Genomic DNA, 21,124 nt, shown 5'->3' with positions numbered 1-21,124 from the left:
AATTAGGATACCGAGCCTCAGCCAAAAAGGCTCAAATATGCCAACCGGAGGTCACCTACCTGGGGTAGGTACTAAAAGAGGGGAAGAGATGGCTGTCGGGGGCACAAAAGGAGACGGTACTCAAAATCCCTATCCCAGATTCACCTCAAAAGGTGAGAGAATTTTTGGGGTCCGCTGGCTTCTGCCGCCTTTGGATCCCTAATTATGCGGAACTGGCTAAACCTTTATATGAAGCCACAAAGAGTACCACCCCTTTCAGCTGGATGGAACAGATGGAGACGGCTTTCAAAACCATTAAAACGGCCCTGCTGTCAGCCCCTGCTCTAGGGTTGCCTGACGTTACAAAACCCTTTCTCCTGTATGTAGATGAAAAACAGGAAGTGGCAAAAGGGGTATTGATGCAACATTTGGGACCTTGGAAGCGGCCAGTGGCTTACTTGTCTAAACGCCTAGACCCCGTGGCGTCAGGCTGGCCCCCATGCCTCCGCATGATTGCAGCAGGGGCCCTAATGGTCGAGGATGCAGGTAAACTGACGCTGGGGCAAGAGTTGCATATCACCGCCCCCCATGCTATTGAGGGTATACTGAAACCACCACCAGATAGATGGATCAGCAACACTGGGCTGACCCACTACCAGGGACTACTGCTAAACCCCTCCAGAATCATCTTTCTGCAGCCTACTGCTCTCAACCCGGCTACACTGCTTCCTAACCCGGTCCAGTCCACGACTGTGGCGACATACTGGCCCAGGTACATGGAACACGAGAGGACTTGCAAGATCGCCCTCTAGCAGATGCTGAAGTCACCTGGTATACAGATGGGAGCAGTTTTGTCCAAAATGGACTCAGGTACGCAGGGGCTGCCGTAACCACTGAGACCAAAATCATATGGGCGGAAGCATTACCTCCGGGCACCTCGGCTCAAAAAGCTGAATTAATCGCCCTAACGAAAGCTTTCCAGTTGGGAGAGGACAAGAAACTTAACATCATTACTGATAGCCGATACGCCTTTGCTACCACCCATATTCATGGAGCCATTTACAGAGAGAGAGGCCTCCTCACAGCCGAGGGTAAAACAATCAAAAACAAAGAGGAAATAAAGGCCCTCCTTTCAGCATTATGGCTTCCTAAAAAACTAGCCATAATACATTGCTCGGGACACCAGAAGTCGGACACTCCGACCTCAAGGGGAAACAACTTGGCGGATAAGGCAGCCCGAGATGTTGCCCAGGGCATGGTAATAGAAGCCACCCTATAACTGCCCAACCCTGGAAGCCCTGTTTTCCCAGCTCTGCCCGACTACTCACCAAGAGACTTAGATTGGATAAAAAGTTTGCCCATGACCCATCAATTGACCGGGTGGTGGCAGGCAGCAGATATCTCCCTGATCCTCCTGGAAGAGCTGGGAAAACAAGTATTATTGAAGATGCATCACGCCACTCATCTGGGGACCCACAAGATGCAGGACTTGATTAGACATGCCAAAATTACCATGAGAGACATTAGGCCAACAATAGAAAACATTGTATCAACATGCAAGGCCTGCCAGCTCACCAACGCTACCCGCCACCCAACCAACCCCAGATCTAGAGAGCGTGGAAGTCGACAAGGAGCCTACTGGGAGGTGGACTTCACGGAGGTAAAACCGGGTAGATACGGATACAAGTATCTACTGGTATTCATAGACACCTTCTCAGGGTGGGTAGAAGCTTTCCCCACCAAAAGAGAAACAGCGCAAGTGGTGGCCAAAAAGTTGATTGAAGACATCTTGCCGCGGTTTGGGTTTCCTGCACAGGTAGGGTCGGACAATGGGCCAGCCTTTGTATCTCAGGTAAGCCAGGGGGTAGCCCGGGCTTAAGGGGCTAAATGGAAGTTGCATTGCGCCTACAGACCCCAGAGCTTGGGACAGGTAGAAAGGGTGAATAGGACACTCAAAGAAACATTAACAAAACTAGTTGCTGAGACTGGCGGGGACTGGGTAGCTCTCCTCCCCTTTGCCCTATACTGGGTGCGGAACTCCCCCTACCAACTGGGACTTACCTGCTTCGAGATTATGTATGGAATACCACCCCCAATAATTCCTAACCTAAAAACAGAGGTGCTAAAAGAAATAGATGATCAAAAATTACTCTTTTGTCTCTGGTCCTTACAATACTCCCACAGGGACACATGGAAGAGACTCAAGGCTCTATATGAATCAGGCCCACCACCTGAACCCCACCGCTACTGGCCAGGAGACTGGGTGTTTGTGCGCCGCCATTGCCAAGAGACCCTAGAACCCAGATGGAAAGGACCCTTCCTAGTTGTCTTGACGACGCCCACTGCACTCAAGGTTGACGGCATATCCACTTGGGTTCACTACACTCACGTACGGCCTGCAGACCTGTTTGCCTTGAGAGAAGAGTTCCTTCCCCAATGGAAGGCCAAGCTGGGCAAGGCAAATCCCCTCAAGCTCAAACTACAACGACGAAAAAAATACTGCTTATGCTGTTGTCTCTACAGCCTGATGGTGCCGCTAACCCCCATCAACCCATGAACCTGACTTGGATGGTTTTAAGTGCGACCACAGGAGAGGTAATTAACTCTACCTCGGCCATCTATCCTAAAAATATCTGGTGGCCGGACTTGGAATTTGACCTCTGTCTTCTGGCTGCGGGATCTTGGAAGAACGCCCGGCAAACCAGAATGTGGGGCCGGCATTAATCGTTGCAATACCTGGCCCCCTACCAACTCAGGACCTGGATGCAGTCATTTCATTCAACGAGCGGCCTTGTGGGACACTACCTTCTATGTATGCCCCGAGGGAAGACGGAACTGGGCAACAGTCAATAATTGAGGGGGGAGGGGAGGGCTGCTGACAAATTTTACTGTGCCGCTTGGGGATGCGAGTCAACGGGGACTATCAACTAGGAACCTCCTACTCAAGGAGACTTGATTACTTTGAGTCGCGTCCCAGGGCCCGCCGGATTAACTGGGGAACATGGGAGGGGATCTCTCATTATGGGACCTTGTATGAGGTTTCTTTGGCAATCCGGTGAGGCTCAAATTTTCAACTGAAGGAAAAAAGTTCCCCAGTTGGGAGGCGGGACAATCTTGGGGCCTCCAGCTGTATCAATCAGGGTATGATAATGGATTGCTATTCACTGTTAGGCTAAAAATAGAACCCATACAGACAGGCCCAAGTCAAGGCATAGGGCCTAATTCTGTCCTAGTGCCCTGAGAGCCTACCCGGACGCCTCCCGGGCCCAGCTTTACCAGTACAAACAACACCCCCCCAAATTAACTTTACAGGGCCCAACGTTAAAAACGATCAGGACCCGTTATTTGACATGATAGTTAGTACCTATCGGGTCCTAAATTCCACCCGCCCGGACCTGACTAGTAGTTGCTGGTTATGTTATGACATCAAACCCCCTTATTATGAAGGCATAGCCGTCCCAGGAAATTACACCCAAACGAGAGACCACAGAGCTTGCCGACGGCAGCAAAGAGGGGACACAAGATCAACTCTCCAATGAGTGACTGGACGGGGCCTCTGCATAGGGAATGTCCCCCAAACCTATCAACACCTCTGCAATGCCACAGACTCTATAAAAACAACTGAGTACCTGGAACCTCCCCAAGAAAATTGGTGGGCATGCTCCACGGGCTTAGCACCTTGTATACATGGGCAGGTGTTAAATGACTCAAAAGATTTCTCTGTGTTAGTACTATTAGTCCCTCGACTGTTCTATCACTGCAATGATGAACTCCTCCAACAACTAGGAGACTCTCACCGGCCCAAGAGAGAACCGGTCACGGCTTTAACCCTCACAGTCTTGTTGGGGTTAGGAGTGGCCGGGGCAGGAACCGGGATATCCTCTCTGGTATTACAGAATCAACATTATTCCAGCCTAAGGGTAGCCATAGATCTTGATATCGAGCGACTAGAAAGCTCAATCAGCCACCTCCAAGAGTCGCTGAGCTCCCTGGCGGACGTAGTACTGCAAAACAGAAGGGGGCTAGACTTGGTTTTTCTCCAGCACGGGGGCCTATGCGCTGCATTAGGAGAAGAGTGCTGTTTTTATGTAGATCACTCAGGGTTGGTCAGAGAATCCCTGGCCAAGGTAAGAGAAGGGCTGAATCAGAGAAAAGAGAAAGAGAAATGTCTCAGAGTTGGTTTGAATCCTGGTTCAACTCATCCCCCGGGTTCACAGCCCTCATATCTTTCTTGGCAGGGCCTCTGATTATCTTGCTTTTGCTACTCACCTTCAGGCCATGTTTATTAAACAAACTAATAACCTTCATATTGTCACCCTGCTTATTTAACTTATATGCAGAGTACATCATGAGAAATGCTGGACTGGAAGAAACACAAGCTGGAATCAAGATTGCTGGGAGAAATATCAATAACCTCAGATATGCAGATGACACCACCCTTATGGCAGAAAGTGAAGAGGAGCTAAAAAGCCTCTTGATGAAAGTGAAAGAGGAGAGTGAAAAAGTTGGCTTAAAGCTCAACATTCAGAAAACGAAGATCATGGCATCTGGTCCCATCACTTCATGGGAAATAGATGGGGAAACAGTGGAAGCAGTGTCAGACTTTATTTTGGGGGGCTCCAAAATCACTGCAGATGGTGACTGCAGCCATGAAATTAAAAGACGCTTACTCCTTGGAAGAAAAGTTATGACCAACATAGATAGTATATTCAAAAGCAGAGACATTACTTTGCCGACTAAGGTCCGTCTAGTCAAGGCTATGGTTTTTCCTGTGGTCACGTGTGGATGTGAGAGTTGGACTGTGAAGAAGGCTGAGCACCAAAGACTTGATGCGTTTGAACTGTGGTGTTGGAGAAGACTTGAGGGTCCCTTGGACTGCAAGGAGATCCAACCAGTCCATTCTGAAGGAGATCAACCCTGGGATTTCTTTGGAAGGAATGATGCTAAAGCTGAACCTCCAGTACTTTGGACACCTCATGCGAAGAGTTGACTCATTGGAAAAGACTCTGATGCTGGGAGAGATTGGGGGCAAGAGGAGAAAGGGACGACCGAGGATGAGATGGCTGGATGGCATCACGGACTCGATGGAAGTGAGTCTGAGTGAACTCTGGGAGATGGTGATGGACAGGGAGGCCTGGCGTGCTGCGATTTATGGGGTCGCAAAGAGTCAGACATGACTGAGCGACTGAACTGAACTGAACTGAACAACCTTCATCAAAAGCTGCATCAACATGGTGCAGCTCATGGTGCTCAGGTCCAAATATACAGCCCTACCAACAGCCCCCTTAACGGGAGACAATATAGAACTGACTACAGACCCATGATTGGGTCTGTCCTGGATCCTTGAGAAGGGGGGAATGAAGAACCTAAGCTACTCCATTTTGTCAAAAAGAGAATGTTATGCCCAAGTCGCAAAATCTCCCAATGACCACCAGGGAGCCGGTATCCGCTGCAAAAGCAAGAGAGTTTTTATTACCAAGCTCAAGCTGGGGCTCCCACCGTTACCGACGCAGCAGCTAAGGAGAGGAGCCCCGAACTCTGGGTTACATTGCTTATATAGGGTATTCTTGCGCGAAAAATTTGAAAAACGGGATTTTCCGTGTTGGGAGACGTCTAACTGGTTACCTTCTGTGGAAGGGTCAGGTGTTGGGTTCTGATTGGTTTTCATTTCCTGGGCTTAATTCGAATTTCCCGGGCAGGTCATAAGTCCTGAAGGTAAAGTCGGGAGATCCTGATCTGGGATCTGATTGGCTCGCAGGTGGTGGGGTGAGGTCAGGGGATTTCCAAAGACTCTTTCCTCAGAACTTTAAAATGGAGTTTTGTTTTGTTTTGTTTTGTTTAACAAAATGGAGTGGCTTAGGTTCTTCAAGAACTCCATTTAGTGAGGTTCCGGGAAAAAGACTTTGGAAATCACCCGACCTCACCCCACTACCCACGAGCCAATCAGACCTCAGACCAAAATTTCCTGATTTTATGTTCAGGAATTTGTGGTTCGCCTAGGTAATAAGAACCAATCAGAAATCAACACACAACCCCTCGGAAGAGGGTGACCAATCAGATGTCCTCCAGCCTGGAAATCCCCCCTTTTCACGAATATACCCTATATAAGCAATGTAACCCAAAACTCGGGGCTCCTTCCCATAGCCGCTGCGTCGGTAACGGTGGGAGCCCCAGCTCGAGCTTGGTAATAAAGACTCTCTTGCTTTTGCATCGGACATTGGCTCCCTGGTGGTCATTGGGAGATTTCGCGACTTGGGCATAACAGTTCTTCATTCATCCCAGAGATGTGGTGAGTGCCCACTGTATACACAGCTAGAGAGAGAGGGGCCCAGTCTTAACCAGTCTTCACTTCTGCCCCATTTTACCACGTTTATCCTCTGGGACTCTTCCTTCTACACCTTTACTTCTCTCCATCTCGGTTGATGCCTTTCTCTCCACCCTCCAATGAGCCCACGTTTTCCCCTCTGACACCTTGAAAGGTACAACAGAACCGCTCTGCTCTCTTCCTCCCTGGGCAGGTCCAGCTGGGAACTGAGGGAACAGCTGCAGAGTGGGAGGCACTGTGCCCACTTACCTGACCTGGTGCTCAGGCAGCCCTCTGCAGTAGCTTACTAAGGCTCTGGGATGGGAGGGCATTGAACCAAAGTGAAAGTACGTGGTGTGGTGTGCCAGCAGACTACCCCCTGGTGTGGGAGCCCTGCGAGAGCCACTGAATGGTGGAGTTGAAGGTGGCACTGTCCAGCTCAGCGCCTGGCCAGAGCAGGGCAGCAGGGTTTGGTTTTCTGTTTCAAGGTGAGACGTCTGTCATCTATATCAGCTCTCCTGCATGTAAACAATGAAAAGAACATTTGTGTCTCCCCCACGGTCCCCATAAGGTACTTTGCTATACTTGTTGGTTATAAAAAGTAATTTTACGTAACACTGATATGCCAAGAAGAAAGTATGATTCACCCTAATCTCACCACTCCGTAACCATAATTGACGCTCAACTGTTGGACCTTCCATCCTTTTTGCCCTTCATGTGCACACAGCTCACATGTGATTTTTCAGTCACCAATACAGTAGCTACCTTGTATGAGCGCTGTGTGTCAGGCCTTATCCACGTGCTGGCTTGCAGTAGCTCCTCCTGCCTCAGGGCCTTTGTTTGCTTTGTGTGTTCCCCTGGCTATACCAGACGCAGTTGTCACCACAGAATTTTAGGTTTCCTCTTAAATATCAGTGTCTGTTTTCTTCAACAGACTGGAAGCTCTCAGAGGGCAGGAACTGTGTCTTTGCCTGCCACAGAGATATTCAATAAATACTGTCAAATGAGTGTGCAAGTGATCTCATTTCATCTTCACCACTCCTCGTTTTTTAGAGATGACAAAAATGAGAAGGAAAGAAACCCAAAACAAAACAGAAGTTATTTAACCAGCTCAAAGTCACAGGGTTCATAAGTGGATCCATATGTCCATATGGTTACCTCCACCCAACCTGTGAACTCGATTTTGTTTTGACCACCAAGCAACTGCTGTCTCACCGACTAGTGAAACAGCTTTTCCCTTTCACCAATATATTGTGCAAGTCTTTGTCAACAGATACACATCTGGGTGTGTAATGTTTAACGATGCCATGGGGTTACATTGTGTGGATGTAATGTAGTCATCAGGTCCTTACTGGGCTTCCCAGGTTTCCCAGGTTACAGGGGATTCCGTGATGAACACTTGTGAATACATGTGCTTGCGCACTTCTCGGAGCACTCGTGCTTTTATTCCTTAGTATAAATTCCTAGAAACCTGCACATTTGTTTACATCGTGACCAGCTGCGAGGTGGGGAAGTGAGGTGGTTGAAGAAGTGGGAATCCGTGGGTAGGTTGCGCCTCAGAATCTCTGCGGAACTCTGTCAAAATGTCGTGCTCGCACCGCACCCCAGAAGCCCTATGGTGGTTCCAGGGCACTGGCACTATCTTAAAGGACTGCAGGAGATTCGGAGGTACCCAGGGGGAGACCGCTGGAGTAAACACGTGGTCGCGGCAGATGCAAAGGCGCAGAATTCGTAAAACAAACGCTCCGCACTCGGGCAGTTTGCCAGTCTCCGTAGAAAGGCTTAGGAGGAACTCGATTAGAGAGCATCTTCAAACTCCTCGGGTTTGGAGGGGGGGGGCCCGTGTTGGGGGCCCAGTTTTGATTCGGCCCGCCTCAGGGGACTGGGCAGCGAGGCGGGGGTGGGGGAAGAGGAGGATGACAGCTGGGAGGATGACGTAATGTGCTCCGGGGGGCTCCGAGCGGACGCGGGGCGGACGGCATTAACCCTTTCACCCCTAGTAGGTGGACCGAGTTAGCTCGCGGAGCCAAACCAAGAGAAAAGGGAACTGTTCCTTTAAACGTGGGGGGAAAGAAGGTTGGTCTGAGGACCCGGGGGACTCGCTCTTCGTATTCGCTTAAGAGCTGCCAGAGGTGGGGCCTCACTATGCAAATCCGAGCTGCTGATCGTCGACGCGCCATCACCCCACGCGCCGGCCCGCGCGCCGATTGGCCACGACCAGCCTGGTCCTATTGACAACAAACAAGGGGGAGCCCGGCCCGGGGGGCGGGGCCACGGAGGGCGCGGGCTGGGGGCGGGGCAGCGCTGCCCCGCCCCCGTCCCGCGCGGCGCAAACATGGCGGCGGCTGGCACCGGCCGCTGAGGCGGTAACCCGGCGGGGGCTGTTGGGTGTCATGGGCGGCGACGGCGGCACCGCCCCCGTGTCTCCCTGAGCGGGACGGCAGAGGAGGCGTGGGGCGGGGGGAGGTGGTCTTCTGCGCCGAGCCGGGCGATGGACGGGAGCGGCGAGCTGGGCGGTCTGGAGACCATGGAGACGCTGACGGAGCTGGGCGACGAGCTGACCCTGGGGGACATCGACGGTGAGTGGTGGGGTGGGGTGGGCGACAGAGCGGGGGGCGGGGGGCGCGCGCGGGGAGGAAGGGGTTACGGCGGCGCGCGCGGGTGCGCGTGCGCCCACCTTCTCACACAGCCCGCCACCGGCCAGCCCCGACTCACGCGGGAGGAACCGGCGCGCGCGGTCGCCGCGGCCGTCCGCAACCCTTCCGCGCGCTGCGGGCTTCTGCCCCGCACGGCGGCTGGGCTCCGGCAGGCCGCGCGGGAGCTGCTCCGGGGGTCGCCTCGTGTCCGGAAGCCCAGCGAGGGTCGCGGGGTCGGCGGGGGGCGGGGGGGCCTGAAGGGAGCGGCCAGCGGAGAGCGCGCGGCCGCTGCCTCCGTCGCGCGCCGTCCGAGGTCCCGCTCTGCCTTGTCCGCCCAAGCGGCTCCGCGTCGCACCTGTCACTCCCCACCGGGCCGCGTGGGCGGCTCTGGGAGATTCGCGGCGCCGGGCCCCCATGCTCCGCGTCCTCCCCCTCCGTGGTCTTCCCGGGGTTGAACCGCGGCCGAATTCTCCCGGCGCTTGGGAAAACTTTGGGGGGCAGCGAGAAGCTTAGTCGCTGATGAAGCGAGCGGTGGCGGCGGAGTATTGGACGCATCTCCCCGCGATAGAGACCCGGGCGCTCCTGCTGTCGCGCTGCAAAGGGAGTTGAGCCGCAGGAATTTTGAGTTGTGCTCTCCCCGACCCCCTCGGGGACCGGTTGGGGAGCGGGTGGCCTTTGTTCCGGCCACCTTCACAGCGGAGAGGAAGAGCTGTAGGAGCCCAGGGGATCATTTTGTGATCACGGAACCCAAAGTTTGGAGGTCAGAGACTTGCCCAAGGTCACCCAAGCTGGTTACATCACACAGTTACTGGGTCAGTGTTGCCGTCGCTGCTAACATCAGTCTTTTCACCTGATCTTTTGGGGGTGAGAGGTCCAATGAGTGGATTAGTAGTCCTAGTAATAATAATAACTCCCAACAGTTGGGCGGAGAAGGCAATGGCACCCCACTCCAGTACTTTTGTCTGGAAAATCCCATGGACAGAGGGCCTGGTAGGCTGCAGTCCATGGGGTCTCGAGTCGGACACGACTGAGCGACTTCACTTTCACTTTTTACTTTCATGCATTGGAGAAGGAAATGGTAACCCACTCCAGTGTTCTTGCCTGAGAATCCCAGGGACAGGGGAACCTGCTGGGCTGCCGTCTATGGGGTCGCACAGAGTCAGACACGACTGAAGTGACTTAGCAGCAGCAGTTGGGCTCTTCTGATAGTCTAGGCCCCACTTATATTGTTTCGCTGGTTCCTCACTACAATCCCTGAAGTAGGTATTCTTACTGCTGCGATTTTATAGGGGACCTAAGTCAGGAGATGTTAACTTGTCTCCGGTCACTCCCTCTAGATTCTCCAGAACCCGTGCTCTTAATCAGTAAATGACTCAGGGGCATTGTGCTCTCCAGTTTACAAAGTGCTTTCTTGTGCCAGGATCTTACTACAGCCTTGCAGGCAGGTATGAGGGCTTCATCTCATTATACAGATGAAGAAACCGAGGCAGCAGAAGATTCTCTTCCAGGGGAAGAGACAGTGGCAGCAGCTAACTGAAAAGGATCCATTTCTCGTTTTGCTTCTGTAACAATCCTGTGGCCTGACCTTGTTTTCCTATTTTGGTCATCCAGGCAGTGTGGTAAGACTCTTAAATGAAGCCCTAAATCTAACCACAGACTTTTTCTGTTGGATGCTCCCAAATGCAGAGCTGTGTTGACAAATGGAGGGAAGGAGGTTCTTGGACCTTAACAAGGACAGCTAACATGTCATGAGCACTTGTGTGCCAGGCACCGTGTTAAGCAGTTAGTGCGCATCAGTGTTTTCAATCCTTAACAAGTTCCATCCGGTAGAGACTGCTTGTTATACTACATTCATCTCTTTTTTATAGATCCTGAAACTGAGGCTCAAGGCAGTTGATTAACTTACCCAGGCTTACACAGCCAGTAAGGAATATGTCTATAATTGCCTACCAGCAGCCTCACAACAAAGAAATTTGTGTGGATTTTGCCTTCCCATTCTGAAACTGATCCCTGTTTGTCTTCATTTATAAATTTATAATGTGTTAAAGTGTGCGTTTGTGCATGCTGAGTCGCTTCAGCCGTGTCTGACTCTGCGACCCTATGGACTGTATAGCCTGCCAGGCTCCTCTCCATGGGGTTTTTCCAGGCAAGAATACTAGAGTGGGTGGCCATGCTCTTCTCCAGGGTATCTTCCCGACCAAGGGATCAAACCCACAGCTCCTGTGTCTCCTGGACTGCAGGTGGATTCTTTACTGCTGAGTCACTGAAAAGTGCACTGTGTTGAAGTACCTGGTGGTTAAGTAGTAACCTTATCCCTATAGATTGTTGAGTAAGATGAACATTCTGGAAACTCCCACAGTGGTTAAGTGGCTTCACAGGGCTCCATGTTAGATTTGGGGTAAAGTGGTTCCCTGTCTTCACTGGTCGACAAGTATTCACATGCCAGCTGTAGTTTCTGAGCTATAGGGAACATGAGAAGATAAGGAAGATAGAATTTTATGGCTTTGTGGAGCTTGAGATGAATGATAATAAAACTGTAGAAGTGTGTGTGTGTGTTGTATGCAAGCTCAGTTCTGTCCAACTCTTTGCGACCCCTTGGACTATAGCCCTCAGGGTTCCTCTGTCCATGGAATCCTCTAGGCAAGAGTACTGGAGTAGATTGCCATTTCCTCCTCCAGGGGATCTTCCCAACCCGGGGATTGAACCTGCATCTCCTTTGTCGCCTGCATTGGCAGGCAGACTCTTTAGCACTGAGCCACCTGGTAAGCATACTGAGTATAGATCAGCTCAGTTATACAGGGCAGTTAGTGAAAGTCAGTGAGTGTGGATGGAGCTTGGTAAATACTGGCTTACCAGGAAGACCACACCAAAGAGATGGCCCTGGACTCAGGTCTTAGAGCAGAGTTGAGCGGGCTGAAGACCAGTGGTCTACAGGTATCCTTGAATGGTCACCCATATAGCCCCCTCCAGAACATCAGCCCTATGAGGGCCAGGACCTTTGTTTTGTTTCTTTCACCTAGAATTAAATATTTATAGAATGTTTGACTGAGTCCAAGGACTTTGAGCTAGGCAGGAGTAGAATAATTAATATTAGGCTCAGCCCTTGGTGTTGGATCAGATCAGGGCTAGATGCTTCTGGGAGCCAGTCAGCTGAAGAAGAGACTCTGTGGGTATGAACACGTATATTTTTTTTGTTTGTGTGTGGTGGGGGAGAGAGGATACCTACCACCTAGAGAACTCATTCCTGCCTCAAGGAGACAGCCATCTGGGTGTGTGATGACAACCCTAAGAGAGTGACGGGATGGGGAGAGGAAGTAGCCGTTGTGCAAGGTGCTGGACATGACAAGACTTGGCCTCAGTGAAACCTGGTCCTGAAGACAGAGCAGAGGTGGAATTTAAGTTCCCATTTAGGCTTTGATGTAGGGCATTGGGAGGGTTCAGAAGCTAGCAGGAAGAGCTGGTTTGGGGAGATGATGAAAATTTGTCTTTAAATGGACTGAAATTGAGGCACTAGTAGGAAAGGAGAGAGAGGTTCAGGAGAACATCAAAACTGGGGGTGGAGATTAAAGACTGCTGCTGCTAAGTCAGGTCAGTCGTGTCCGACTCTGTGCGACCCCAGAGATGGCAGCCCACCAGGCTCCCCAGTCCCTGAGATTCTTCAGGCAAGAACACTGGAGTGGATTGCCATTTCCTTCTCCAATGCATGAAAGTAAAAAGTGAAAGTGAAGTCGTTCAGTCGTGTCTGACTCTTAGTGACCCCATGGGCTGCAGCCCACCAGGCTCCTCCGCCCATGGGATTTTCCAGGCAAGAGTACTGGAGTGGGGTGCCGTTGCCTTCTCCAGATTAAAGACGAGTCACTCAGATTGATGAGTTGAGGACAGAGGTGAGAGGAAAAGATGGAACCGGACAGGCGAGGAAAGTGTAATAACCTCAGGGGAAGAGAGCTTTTCGAGGAACAGTGGATGGTGGAGACAGGGCTGCAGAAGACAGCAAGGATGACGAGGCTCTGAAAGGTCTCGTGGGATTTGGCAATTAGGAGATCCACTGGAGGAAGCGATCGGGTGAAGTGGTCTAAGGCTGGGTAAACAGAGTCAGGAGGGCAAGTAGGGGCAGCGGTTCTCAGTGGAGAAGGTTTGAGAAACTTTTCAGTGAGCTAATTTACATTCTGCCCTTGTGAATTGGCCTCTTTTCTGGACATTTCATATGAATGGAATCATACACTGAGTGGCCTTCTTCACTTAGCATAAGGTTGCGGTTCATCTGTGTTGCACCAGTGTTCCCTTATATGGGTACTCTGTGTTTTATCAGTTCATCACTTGTTAGACATTTAGCTTGTTTCCACATTTTGGCTATTATAAATGAAGCTGCTGTGAGCATTCATGTACAGATTTTTCTGTGGGCATGCTTTCTTTTCTCTTGGGTAGATCTTCTACGGTTTTTGTCGCTGTTTTTTTTCTAGTGTTTATAATAGCCCCATTTATTCACTTGCTTACTTGCCATGTTCTCATAACTAAGTTATCCCTAAATCTTATGACAGAAGCTCAGTTTGGTGGTCAGGTCTTTTCATTCCCCTTGTTGATACCTCTTCTGAAACTTTCCCTCTTTTTGCTGCGTCTGACGGTTGTTCTAGGTCTGTTGCTCCTCGTTTATACAGGGACTGCCCTTGACTATCAGCTGGGGTCAGGGGCATGTTGAAGCCCTTAGTCCCTTGTTTTTTGTGTGTGTGTGTGTTTTACTCCCTTGATTTGATGGAGCACATCCTCCAGTAGCTTCCTAAGAAGGAGTACATTAGAAGTAAATTTGGGGGACCTTACCTCTCTACAAATACCTTTATTCTAACCTCTCCAATCTGATAGTTTGCGTGAGTTTAGAATTTCAGGTTGAAGGCATTGCCTCGTTTGCTAGCTTTCAGTAGTTGGGCATCTGATACCATTTTGACTCCTACCCTCTGTGTGTGACCTGTTTTCCCTGAAAGTTTGTGGGCTCTTGTCTTTATCCCTGGTGCTCTGAACTCCACAAGGATGTCCGCTAATGTGACCGCGTGATCGGTCTGTGCCTGCTCGGTGGGCTCTGGAGGGCTCCCAGAGTCGGATACCTGCCTGCGTGCAGTCCCCCTGCTGGCCACCCAGCCTGCCCTCCTGTCTGCTGAGAAGCCTGTGGTTCCTGAGCCTTTGGGTGGCACTGGCTCTTGGGCCTCTGCTGGCTCCTCCCGGCGGACAGTTCTGTCTTGGGCAGAGTCCCTGGACACGACCTGGCACTAAAGAGGCACTCTGTAAAGGTGTGTCTAATGAGGAGAGGAAAGCACTTCAGGCTCAAGGTGTTGGCTGGGCCCCTAGCCTGTGTGTCCACGTCACTGGGAAGGTTGGAGTGGCCAGCCTGGTGTGGGGGAGGAGGTGAGGAGAGGGGTAGAAACTGACTCCATGTCTCTCCAGTGAGTCATGCTTCGGAAAAGCTGCTCAGTGGGGTGGAGCCTCGATCTGCCTCTTACCCCATTTTCAAGATGTAAGCTCTGTCTTGGCCCTGAGGTATATGTCACTGGTGCTGGTGTCTGGGTTGAAAGCTGCTGTTGCTCTTAGCTTGCTTATTTTCTACGAGTTTTTAGCTCCTGGTCTCATCCAGTTCCATTTCCTGGGCTACACCTTCTGGGCTTGCTCACACCTCCGAGCCAGTCTCCCTGGGTTTCTCCTCCTTCCTGGGTCTGTTGGTCTCGCCCTTGACAAACATTGTCCCGCTCACACCCAGGCCTGTGCTGAGCGCTGCCTGCCTCTCAGTCTTCTCTGTCATCCTCATACTCAGCCCAGGCTTGGCTTTTTTTTTCAGTGAATTTTTGCTTCTATATAGATCTTTTCTTTCCTCAATTTCATAATTAAAAAAGGAACTTCTTAAGCGACTTTATCCAAGTAGTGCCCCCTGAAATATCAAATTGTCTCTCCTGCTGGGTTTGTGTATGAACTTGATATTAAAGTGCGCATGAAACATTATAGCATTTTCACGTATGGGTTGCTGTACGTGGAAGCGGTTGAGGTGTAATTGTCACATTATCCAGTGTAATTCATCTGAGGCGGCAGACGCCTTACTCAGGTCCCTGTGGAACATGTTCATCATCTGCAGTTTCATTAGCCTAAGTATTGTTGCCCTGAACACACATGAGCAAATCACTTTGGAGTTGGTTCGTTGGTGTGTGTTTCTCATCAAGGACTCTTCAAGTCAAGAGCTGGGTGATAGCTCTTACACACTGCCAGCTGTAGCCCTTTCATTTAAAAAAACTTTTTCAATATGATAAAGTACTGTGGTGATTGGAACTTACCACTTGGAAAATATTTTTTTAATGATACATTCATAAAGCAAAATAAAAAATATGAAAGGGGTGCCATGGAAAGTCTTGTCCCCAGCCCTGTCATCATCTGCTTAGGGTCCACAACCCCCAGGTTATGCATTTCTTCATTTCCTTTACATCCTTCAAAACTTAATGCAGATAGAAGCGAATAGCATGTGTGGATTTTCACTCTTGCTCCCCTTTTGATTTTTCACAAACAGCTTGCATGCTCTAAGTTTTGTTTCTCTGCCGATGTTGGTGTTAGAGACCTTCCCAGTCGCCCTCACTGCTGCATGGTTCTCCATTATATAGACGCGCTGTAACTCATCTGCCCAGTTCCTTTTTTGTGGACATTTGAGGGTGTTTCTAGGCTTACTGTGAAAAATGTGCTCGTGTGAATAGCTGTGTAAATTCATCATTGCACACATGTGCAGGTATGTGTGCGTGCCCCGTCGTGTCTGACTCTTTGCGACCCTCTGGACTATAGCGCACCAGTTTCCTCTGTCGGTGGGATTCTCCAGGCATGAATCCTGGACTGGGTCACTGGTTCTTCCCCAGGGAATCTTCCCGACCCAGGGATTAAACCCGGATCTCCAGTGTCTCCTGCATTGGTGGGCAGATTCTTTACCACTGAGCCACTTGAGAAACCCATGTGCAGGTATAGGCGCAGGATGAATGACTAGAGGTGGGGTTGCTGGCTCCAGGTGGAGTGGTGATAGCCACATCACAGATGATGCCAGAACCAAAAGAGATAAAACGTACGAAAGGAGGGGGCAGGAAGTAATATCCTCTTCTGACTCCTTTGTGGTTTCGATAGGTCCTGTCCAGTGCTCTCCACGCTGGAGGGACCAGTTTACTTCCCCGCCACGGTGGAGGAGAGGGCCTGTCCTCCTTAGCTTCCGTCTAGAGTCTGAAACTCTGGTCCCTTTATCCTGCCTGTCTCTATGCCAGTTTAGGGCTGACGCCACCCAGCCCCCACAACGCACAGATAACAGGCTCCTTTGTCCCGGCCTCCTGGTTCCTCATTTGCCTTTCCTGTACTTGAGACCGCTAGACAGTCACTGAGCAGCCACCAACTTCCTGAGCAGACCCTTCCTGTGCTTCTGATGTTCCCTTTGCTTGCCTAGAACCCTAGTGGTTGCGACTCTCTTACTCCTCTGCTCCACTTGGTTTCTTGCAGTGATCCTTCATCGGGTTGGCTTGCTCTCCGTACATTTAGAATTGCTCTAAAGGTACAGCGGTTCCTTATTTTCAGCCCTCCTCTGCCTTGGGGGACTTGATAAATGACTTCTGTTTTACGTTGTTTCATCGGGGCTCTCTTCTGTCTGAGTTCCCTTTTCTTCAGTGTCTTGGTGGCAGCCCTGTCTTCTGCCAAAAGTCTGTGAATCCTCTATCCTTGCGTGAAAGTTCTTTGGGACTCTGTATTCCTATAGTGTTCTTCGTTCTAATTCTCTTATGACTACTTTTCACAAAAATCTGCAGATATTTTAGGAAATGCTCTTTGGTTATGAATAGCCTCACCTCTCACAGTACTTTCCTTTGAACTGTTAAAAGTCAATGGGGGTGGTTTTTCTGAGCTAGATGGGTGGACTTTCTGTGATTATTTGTTGGGCAGGACCGAAATTGACATGCAGTAGCTGTTTCCCATCGTGTGACTCTTCCTAAGACGTACACCATCTTTGATAATGAATATGGGGCCATTTCATCCTGACCCTACAGATGTACTGTCATTTATCCTGAGGTGCATCGGTGCTCTAGGTAAATGTGACTGTCTCATTCTTTATTAATTATTGGCTCTCTCTGCAGTTGCCACTGCTTTTCCATCCTGCATCAGGTTTTGAAATCACACTGTAGGCAGCATCCCCTGTGTGCCCAGCACAGTGTCTGGTTAGCTCTGCAGTCGAGATCCTTTCCGAGGGCCTGTGTTGTGCTGGGCTCTGGGTATAGCCCTGGCAGGGTGAGCAAGGTCCCTGCCTTCACACGATGTGTATGGCCTTTTACCTACACTGTCTTTTACTTTTAATTCTTTCTCAAGTTGCATGGCATGTTACAGATGAAGACACTGAGGCCCAGATCAGAGCTAGTAAGTTGTAAAATGGTGACCTCAGTCCAACTCCAAAATCCATGTACTTTCCTCCCTTGCATACCAAGTCCCCATCTGATGTAGAGGGCTTCAGAGCTGTGACTACAAGGCGGGTGGTGGGCTGGGGCTGGAGAGACCAGCCTCCTCTGCTCAGGTCTCCCTTCCGTCCACATGTGTTTATCAGGAAGGGTCTGCCCTGTGCTGGATGCTTCAAGTGACTTCCCTGGATCCCGCAGCACTTCTCTAAGCCTTCTGTCCTGCTGCAGAGCAGGGACTGGGGCTGTCTGCATCTCAGGTGCTCTGAGACTTGCCTGAAGCTACAGCACATGCCCGGAAGAGGGCAGGGAGCATAACATTCTCTTCTGTTCTTATCTGAGAGTGAACAAGGAGCTACAAGTTGCAAGTGGACTCTTAGGACCAAGGGCCCTTTTTTTAGAATACAGTTTTGAAATGTTTATTCTTTCCTTTTGAAAGGGCTTCTGTAGGTGTGGTGGGCGGACACAAAGGAGCAGTCACAGAACAAGGTCAAGTGTTCCATTTCTGGACCACAAGCCTCATGGGTTAAACTTTGTTGACATGATGGAATTTTTTAAAGAATAGCAGGATCCCAGAGCGAGGCCTCAAAGGAAGGCTCTCTGGGGAAACCTCTGTTTAGAAACTAATTCTCAACCATTGAACAGCTTGGAAGCTGGGAAACAGAGCTCTTTCTGCATCTCTCAGGCCTTTGGAATTGCTAATGAACACATGTCTAAACGTCCCTTATAATGTGGCTTCTGCATCTGTCCAGTGGAACTGGTCTGCTGGGTTCAGGGACTAGCCTGGATCAGTGATGAAATTCCGGCTGCTGAACCAGATGTGGGACTGCCTTGTTAAACTGGAGTCTTCTTGGCTCAGGCCCTCATCATCCCATAGCAACTCATGGAAATACTGCTGCTTCCTAAGCATAAACGTTCCTGCGAGGCCTAACACGTTACAAAAGTCGCTCTGATACATTTGTCATCCTGATAGTGCTGGGAGGTACTTGATTTTATTCCCACTTTGCAGATGAAGACGTAGAGACAGATAAAATGATTGCCCTGAGGTTTACTGCGCTGATGAAATGGCATTAGGAGTGAACTTGGGCCTTCTGACATGAGCTCGTACTCTTCCCTACCCTGTGGGGATGAGGTAGGAGATGCCCTCACTCCGGAAGCCTGTCTGGGGACCCCTGTTCTGGTCAGAAGTTTTTTTAAATTTAAGAAATTTATTCATCCCAGTTCTACGTGAGTATCCACTATGTTCCTAGCCCTGTGCTACATATCTGTGCTCTGTGCTGGGTCCCACACAAGCTAGCATATCGCTAGACTCAGGTATTAGAGATGAATGAAAAACTCTCAGCTTTCAGGGAGCTGACATCTAAGCAGCCAGTCACAATACAGAGCAAAATGCAACAGAGGCCAGAACAGAGGAACAAAGTCCCAAGTTTTTGAAACACTAAGGAAGGGGAGTAGGAAAATCTTCACAGAGACTGGCATTTGAGCTGAGTTGTGAAGGATGAGTGAATAGTATTTTAGAAAGGAGAATTTGGAAAGGCAGGGTGTTGGGAATAATTTGATATGTTTGGGAATATGTGATTCATTGTGGCCAGAACACTGTGTGGGACCGAGGGTCTCAAAGTTTAATGTGCTTAAGAGGCCCACCAGGGTATACCCCCAAAGATTCCAGTGTGGAAGGCAGGATCTGGGGTAGAGCCCAGGAGGGGCACTGGCCAGGGGCACGGGCGCAGCAGTGTCCCAGGCTGAGCGGACAGCTGCTTCATAAGGCTTGACCACCGTGCTCAGGCGATTTGCAGGCTGTCCTCTTGACAGCTGTATTCTGCGGGCTTCCTCAAACACAGTTTTCATCAGGTCCCTCTCCTGCTCCCGTGTGCTGTCAGTTGGCAGGCTTGGTGATGAGCCACAGAAGCTGGCTTTGAGTAGCTCAAGTAGAAAAGGAGTTTATTGGCAGGATGGTGTGTGGACTGATCAGAGAAGCGGGAGAGCCAGACCAGGAACACGGGCCAGAGCCAAGGGCAGCTCGGCAGCAGAATCCTGCTAAGAAGAGGCCAGAGCAGCCTGTTTAGGACCCGCCACCTCGGTGGCCTCTGCTTGTCCCCGCTTCCTAAAGTCACGTTCCTGGTGGGAGCATGCATTCATCAGAGCTGCCTGGCAGGAAATCTTACTGCTGAGACCACCCAGTGTGGGTTCTCCAGAAGGAAAGTCAGGGTGCATGGGAGGTTCAGCTGGAAGGACGGCAGACAGCAGAAATGGCAGATGTCCGTCGTGCTTTCTGTGCCACACCAGGCAGCTTCAGTGAGGCCTTCACAGCTCAAGCGTAGGCAGCCCCGTCTCTCCACTCTGTTCCATACGCTCTGCCGAAGCTCCTTCCAGAACATTTCTTTTGCTCATACTGTTCCCTTTGTCTGCAGCACCTACCCATGCCTTTCTCTAAATCACAGATGTCTCTCCGCCCTTCGAGGCCCTGCTCTCCCTGCCTGCCAGGCCAAGTCACCCTTCTCTGCCTTCTGGCAGCCCTTCATCTGGGAGGCACCTGTCTGTTCACCCTTGTCACAGTCTCTGGGTTGGTTGGGTTTCTCCCCTGTGAGGTTGCTGGGTGGGAAGGGAACCGGCACTTTGGAGTCTGTGCTGTATGCGGGTTCCCCGAGCTCCCAGCCCCGCAGTGCACAGTGGGTATGAACATGCTGGTGGTGATTTGTAGCAGGGGTTAGTAACCTGCTTTGGAGGTATTATTTTTGTCCTTAGTCTGAGGGAGATCTGGGGGTGTGGTAATGATTTGGGGAAGGGTAGGTTGGTGAGTCACTGAGGTCTTTCACTTTTGCCTGAATGACTTTTTTAAAATTAATTTTTCTTGGAGTATAGTTGCTTTACTGAGTGGTTTAAGGACTGGGAAAGGTTGAGATCCCCAGCTTTGGAACTTTGCCCCCCAGGAGGATAGTTAAGTGGAAGGAGTGGCTTTTGCCAGACTTTGTGGACACTCGGTCACCTGTCACTGGGCAGCGCCAGCCCCTGGAACAGGCTTGTGCAGGGGTGTTCCTGAGGGTCTTCCTCTCTGCCTGTTGCTCAACTTCCAATCTCTTTGTTGCAGGAGAGTGAGAGACACACCAGTGAGATGCAGGGTGGGAGCAGATGAAGGATCAGGAGATGCAGGACACCTGGGATGGCACCCTTTTCCTTCCTGAACTGGGGATGTTTGTTCCCATTAGAGAACGAGGCTCTGTCTGGTGACATCCACACAGTAACAGAAGCAAAACATCTGCCCAGGGTGGTGGTTGAGAACTTGACTCTTCAGTCCCAGCACCGTCACCTGCTGACTGAGTGACGCTGGACAAGTCACTTAACCTCTCTGTGCCTAGTATTCCTTGTGTGTGAAGTGGAGGTGAGGAAGGCACCTACCTCAAAGTGTCATGGATGAAGTGATGAAATCCATGTCAAGTGCTTAACGTAATTGCTAACGTGTGGTAAGAGCTCAGGAAATGTGAACAATTGCTATACTATTTTTATTATTACTGCTAGTCATTGGCTTGAGTTTTCTCTTAATTGTTGTTCTCAAAATCTATTCTTGATCTGTTTCTAAAAGCATGCATTTCAAAGGAATAAAGAAACAAGATGGACAGCCTTTCAGATGTGGGTGGTCAACAGATCTGCTGCCTCTAATGTGGTCTTGGGTAAGACCTAGGTTCCCAGCTGGGACCCAGGGTGGGGCTCTCCCATGGGTGGGGACAGTCGCTGCGAGGTGGGACAGTCCCAGGAGTGGAGGGCTCTTGAGA

General features: G+C 50.5%; 1 protein-coding gene across 1 annotated transcript in view; it reads left to right on the top strand.

Annotated features, from left to right (window-relative positions):
• The first annotated feature begins 8,600 nt into the window (after positions 1–8,600).
• SREBF2 (sterol regulatory element binding transcription factor 2) overlaps positions 8,601–21,124 on the top strand; it is a 61,777-nt gene continuing 49,253 nt past the window's right edge. The window contains exon 1 of the mRNA XM_040233194.1: positions 8,601–8,862. Within this exon, the coding sequence (XP_040089128.1) occupies positions 8,775–8,862 (88 nt within the window). The 5' untranslated portion in view covers positions 8,601–8,774. The remainder of the gene's footprint in view (positions 8,863–21,124) is intronic.

Source organism: Oryx dammah, unplaced genomic scaffold (assembly GCF_014754425.2).
Source record: "Oryx dammah isolate SB20612 unplaced genomic scaffold, SCBI_Odam_1.1 HiC_scaffold_29, whole genome shotgun sequence".
Lineage (NCBI taxonomy): Eukaryota > Metazoa > Chordata > Mammalia > Artiodactyla > Bovidae > Oryx > Oryx dammah.
This window is presented reverse-complemented; position numbering and strand designations above follow the sequence as displayed.